Source organism: Juglans regia, chromosome 14 (assembly GCF_001411555.2).
Source record: "Juglans regia cultivar Chandler chromosome 14, Walnut 2.0, whole genome shotgun sequence".
Taxonomy (NCBI): Eukaryota; Viridiplantae; Streptophyta; class Magnoliopsida; order Fagales; family Juglandaceae; genus Juglans; species Juglans regia.
The window spans coordinates 24,192,731-24,198,959 of record NC_049914.1 but is presented as its reverse complement, the minus strand read 5'-3'; the positions used below and the strand labels follow the sequence as shown (position 1 = coordinate 24,198,959).

Sequence of the window (6,229 nt, the reverse complement as noted above, 5' to 3'; positions counted from 1 at the left end):
AAAAATAATAATAATTATAATGCTATAGTTCTTTGGTTTCTTTGGGTTAAATGTCAAGCTGTCAACAACTAAGGCAGAGAGGGGACAATGCCGCGAAGACTTTGACCGTTAATTTGGGGAAGAATCACCAAGTCTAAGAGGAATCAAAATACTCACATGCCAAACCCAAAACAAAAAAAAAAAAATAGCTGGATGGTTTTTCTATCCTCCTTTTCTCTTAGATTTTTTGCCTCTCTTGGTGGTGGAGATTAATCGCAAATGCGACTATAGTGACGAGTGAGGATCACAATTGGATGGGGTGGATCAAATTTGAAAAATTCGAAGATACCAAATCTAATTATCAGGCGCGTGTAACTATTAAAAGCTTTGAAGTTCGGTGACACGTAGAATTCACATAAAAACAAAGCGACCCATAAACCTCACACACCAACTCAATCACTTTGCGGCAATTCTATAGAAAGTTGGAAACCTACTAAGAGTTAATTATTTCAACAACAAAACTATTTTCTAAGTAAACTCCGATTTTCTATGCATGCTAAGTCCACACATGCCCTAGGCACATATTAATCATTTGTCAAGTTGTAGGGAAAACAGGGAGTATAAATCCGTGCAGCAACGTATGGAAAAATAAATAAATTTTATTCATCAGTCACTATTTAGTCATACATCTCATACTTACATTTTTTTTCTTCATATGGAATAGTGAGAGAATAGTGATTAATGAAAATAATTTTTTTAAAATATATATATATATCTTAAGATTAAGAAATAGAATGGAATTTTTCAATTGGATTGTAATGAGACATGATACGTTCAAATTATCAAAAGTTTACAATATCAACCACAAGTAGTAGGAGACAAGATGAAATATTTGGGAATCGAATCCCTTCCCCCTAACTCCAAATGCCTTAAAAAAAAAAAAAAAAACGAGCATAATTGTGACTTGTACAAAGGAAAACGGGTGGTGAGAAAGGTAAAAAACAAAAGTAGAGGCAAAATGGGTGGAGTTCACAATAGGTGCATGATGCCCTTAACAAGGGCACTAGGCTTTTTTCCACCCTTGTTGATTAAGGTGCACTTTATAGAAAAGTGGGTTAGCCACAAGTCAGAAAATTCTGTCGACTTTTTGTCAAAGTGGTCCTAAAACTTTTCTATCTCTTTTTAGTGGAGTGATGTACTTATCAGTGCAAGCAACACCACCCACATCATCCTCTATACCACATGAGAAAGGCCAAACCCCCTTTTTCACATCTCAAATTGAAGCTTACCCTTCATGATCCACCAATGCAAATTCAAACCAAACTACCTTTGAGCTCATGTGCCATTGCTTTGGCAATATGGGGAAGACATCCCTCGTTCTTTCCCTATTTGCAATTTGCAGCCTACCTCTTGTTGATTGTTAAGCTAGTGGCTTGAGTTTAGTCTTTCGAGTTTAGACTTATAATCCCGATCATTTTCGATTTTGCTGTCCCTGTATATTTTTTTAGAGATTTGACTAGACTGTTGCTCGATTTGTCTTGTGGAAGATTATGTCGATCTCTCGCATTCATCTTTGCATCACAAGCCTTTCTAAGTCCATCTATATAGATATCTCAATAAGTAAGATGATATTATAGTCACACACAAATAAATAGTGGTGTTTTCTAATTGCCTATGAAATTTTCTTTTAACTTAAGAAAACAAAGCAAAACCTTTCAAGGATCTTTCTTTGAGATGTATAATTTTATAAATTCCAAAGGGAGTGTGAGAAACAATTACTTCGAGGTTTTTGGCAATAATATTTTAAAATTTTTTTATAACTCTTTTCACAATAATATTTTAAATAAAAGACAGTTAAGTAAAGTTTGAAATTCAAATCAATAAAATTTATATTTTTCTAATTAAATTCTGCTACTTGCAAGTTTGATACGGCAATACATCACTTACGATGGGAAAAAAAAATTTTAAAAATCATTATCATTATTTTCGCCATGGATTTCATGGGCTTAGCTTGGCTTATAGTAGTAGAAGCAGCATTGCTTTTAGACTTTTGGATTCGATCTACCATGGAGGCATTGAGTTGGGGTTTTGGGTTGACTGCGGCCCATGTCTTGCTACAGTGGATGCTCATATCCTTGGCTGGCGAGCCTCGTTTTGCTTGTGCATGGCCCAGCTTATGAATCATTTGGTAGTCTTATGCACTGTACCACACATGATTATTTCTCACATACTGATTTTTTTTAAAACACCCTATATCCTAAACAGTTCTTCTACGTACAACCGCCAGTTGCAATCGTAGGGGAATCGGCACTTGCCATGTCAGTAAATATATTAAAAAAATAAAAAAACAACACAGAGGAAAGGAAAAAAAAGAAATCTTGGTTTTGGAAGATAAAATATTGATTCTGGAAGATAAACACTCAAGATCATTTTGTCTGTATCTTCCCAGCAATGACTGTCCTTTAGAGCGTTATTTTCAATATTAGCCACACTTACAATATCATTTTGCTTGGAACTGGTCAACAATGGCCGTCCTTTGAAAAGTCATTTCCTTTTCTCTCCCTTCCGCCATTTTTTGAATTTCTTTAACAACTCTTACTATACGATAACATGGGCTTTTTTTTTTTGTCTTTCTGCTCGATCTCTTTCTTTGACCCTATCACTCCCAAGTTGGCTTGGGTTTTCATCAGATATATACTAGTTAATTACAGAGAATAGGGCGCTGGATTTTGGCCATTTCTTGTTGCTGTATTTGAAAGTTCCTTTGTGTCCAAAAATCAACCAGGGCCTCGTAAGTGTCAGGAAATGGGGGGAATTGTTGTATTTTTACTGTCCAAACTCATTTTTACAGAGCATTTCGAGTGAAAAGAAGAAGACCACTGACTGAAAAATGCCCAATCCCATTTCGACTGCAGAGCATTTAGATTGGAAAGAAGAAACTGACCATTCTACTCCTTTTTCCTCTTCCAATCCCATGTGGTTGCGCTTCGACGAGGATTTTTTATTCCTCTTTTTCATGAATTTTTCTAGATTTCTATTCCTCTTTTTTTCTTCCATTTGCTAATTTGTCCTCTAATTCTTGGGTATGAGCTGTTGTCCGCTTTGTGGGTTCTAGAGAACGAAAGAGCTTTGTTGTTTCGTGCTGCTACTCAGACTTGAAGCTCTCTAGCGGATGTTCAGGTTGCCCAGCGACGTAATCAAGGAGTCCCTCTCCAGCCTTGTTGTCGCCATGGACGTCTGTGCCCTTTATGAAAGTCTGCCCTAAGAAGATCACAGCGAAGAGGAAGAGTGCGGAGGAGAAAAAGAGGGGCCAAAAGTAAGCCAAGATGGTGATGAAAATGGGTGCTACGAGGACAATGGTGAGAGTGAGAGTGAGAGTGAGAGCAAAGATGATGGGGAACTTGTGCTTGAGAAGCTTTTCCGGGATCTCCATGGCTTCTTGGGTTTGGCAGAGAGGGCGAGAGAAAGAAGAGAGGTGTGTTGGAGTGGAGAAGACGAAGGGAAGGAAAGGGGTTGGCTTCGCGGAGATGCCCAACGGTGAGTGCGTTTTGAGTTATCTAATGAAACGGGACGTTTCATCTCCACGTGGGCTACTGTTTCTCAAAGATTCCCCAAGACGGTTTTGAGTTATCTAAAGTTTGTCATTCTATCCTAAATTGCAACTCAGACCTCTAAAATTTCAAACCTAAATTCATTGTCGGACTACCACTAGCCACCACTTTGGCCATGCCTTGGGGTGGTGGCTACCACCCCGAAAGAATGACAAACTATCAAACCAATAACTTCGACCGCTATCCTTAGAGTAGTTGGAAAATCATCCCGATGCGGGGGTAGCTACTATCCACGGTGAATTATTTTTAAAAAAATGAACTCAATTATTAGGTATGTAAACCTCGATGTAGATTTGGATATTCGGCTATATCAAAATTCGCATCCGGGTTTATAATGCAATCCAATTATCTGCTTGGATTAACCATGTTACAATATAGGTGAGTAATCGGTTGTAAAAATTCAAATATTAAGTTACTCATATTGTAACTGAATATCTAAATTTATTAAAAAAAATCATTTTAAAGAAGAGGGCTATAAACATAAAAGGACGTCATTTTGAAATTGCGTGGTTTCATTTATAAAGTAAATTATTTTTAAAATATAAAATATGGTTACATGTACTAAGTATTAACCCGGTACCTGCATCCGAATAGAGGTGAGAACGAAATTCGGACATTGGCCAGAATGAACCCGATTTTCCAGATTCTAGACCGAACCAAAATAAAAACCGACCGGGATGCACAACTCTATCAATTATCCTAAAGTGACCAAGAACGGGAGTAAAGTTAGCAATTGATTGGAAGTTCCGATTGTAAAACTTGTTGCGTCCATGAAACGGGAAAAAATTAATAAATAAATAAATGAAACTCACAGGAAATTAGAAAAAGAAAAAAAAAAAAAAACACTTGTATAAACTATAGAGCTGCACTACTGTGCCGCTTGCAGCTTACTGTGCAAGTGACTGTTAATGTAAAAGTAATATTTTTTTTATTCATATTTTTTTTAAATATTTTTAAAAAATATAACAATATAATAAAAATTACTTTTTTAATCATTAAGTAAAAAAAAAAAAAATTCACTGAACGATCAAATGGAGCAGAAACTATTGGGCGGCATAGTAGTTTTTTTCTAAACTAGAAACCCTTGTATAAATTCATATTCCTTTACCCCTACTTTGAACTAAAATTACACTTGACATTCCTGATAAAAATGAATGATAGATGTAATGTATTAATAATTATTCATTCTAGTATTTAATATATATGAGTTTTTTATAAGGTACATGAGTGTTTTTTATAAAATAAAAAAATATTTTTTATAAGACATGTAGTAATATAAATAGTGATTGAAGATAAGAATTTTTAACGAGATATTCACAAGAAACATTCATGATTTTTTGTTGGTTTGTGATGAATGTTAGACCGGACATCTTGCCCTGTTGACTGTCCTGTAAACGCTTGCTTGAAAAAAGAAACACGTTTTCTTTTACTCGTAGAACGCAGGCCACCAATATTGATCATTCAAAAGCCGTGTGTCCGAGACGATGCTGCTACTGCTGCCGCCCACCTTCCCTCCAATTCCCTCGTGGCTTCTCCACCATTAGATCTCTCATACTCGCTGCACGGCGCTGGGCCAAATTGCACTCTGACACCGACTTTATAGAGTCCAGAACTCAAACATACATAAGATGTCTTTTCCTAAGAAACAAAACGAGCTCCGTATTTCATTCAAGTTTGTGTCTGCATCTTTCTCCTTGCCGGTATTGCGAAGAATCGTGCCCTCAGATTCACCATGATTGATGAGCTTCAGATAGCTACGTTGAGGGCTGAACTGCTCGACAGGCTGAGCAACTGGGGTAAATACTCGACTTACGATGGTTCGTACGACCCCCGGACGTTCACAGGGAAGTTGGATACGTTGGAGCTGCAACGCATAAGGTTGGACACCATGACGGCGGAGTTAGCCTTGTGGCGGGCGCGCGAAACGAAGCGCGAATTCCAGACGGTGCTGAGGGAGGTTGAGTTCGAGGTGATGCGAAGACTGGGGAGGATCTTGGCGAAGACGGTGGACCCGGCATTTGCAGGGACGGAGGAGGTGGTGGTGGAGGAAAATGGGATGGTCTGTGGGGTTTGTCAAGAAGAAATGCAGGAAGGGGATGAAGGAAGAATGCTTGGGTGCATGCACGAGTTTCATACCGATTGTATAGTGAGGTGGCTTAGGAGTAAGGCAACATGTCCTTTGTGTAGATACCAGATGCAGCTCAAAGAGTTTGAGCTGAACATATGAAAGAAGATCATGAAAGTGAATCCAATTTATAAATTTTCCTTTTTTATCTTCTTTTTTATTTCCTGAATAAATGCTATCATTTGTACTAAATTTTGTTGTTCTCGGTCATATGACACATTTTAAATAGTTTTAAATAGTTTTATACGTCAACAACTTAAATAGACAATCATTTAAAAATATGAGTGGCTCTACAGCAACCGCTCGGAGCTCCCGCTAGTTTATTTAAGTTTTTTTTTTGCCTTTTTTTACACTTTTAAATATTCTTTTTGTAAAAAATTTACAACATTATTAAAAAAATACTTAAATCATTAAATAAACAAATAAAAAAATAAAAACCCAGCAGTAGCCCCGAGAGCTACCAGCAAAAGAGCTAGAGCAGCGTTTTTCCTAAAAATATACTGCATCAGCCAGA

At 37.1% G+C, this 6,229-nt stretch overlaps 1 protein-coding gene across 1 annotated transcript; it reads left to right on the top strand.

Annotated features, from left to right (window-relative positions):
* Nucleotides 1-5,322: 5,322 nt before the first annotated feature.
* LOC109016092 (E3 ubiquitin-protein ligase ATL41-like) lies at nt 5,323-5,817 on the top strand. The gene has a single exon (XM_018998552.2). It carries the CDS (start codon nt 5,323-5,325, stop codon nt 5,815-5,817), a length of 495 nt encoding a protein of 164 aa, XP_018854097.1.
* Nucleotides 5,818-6,229: the final 412 nt, after the last annotated feature.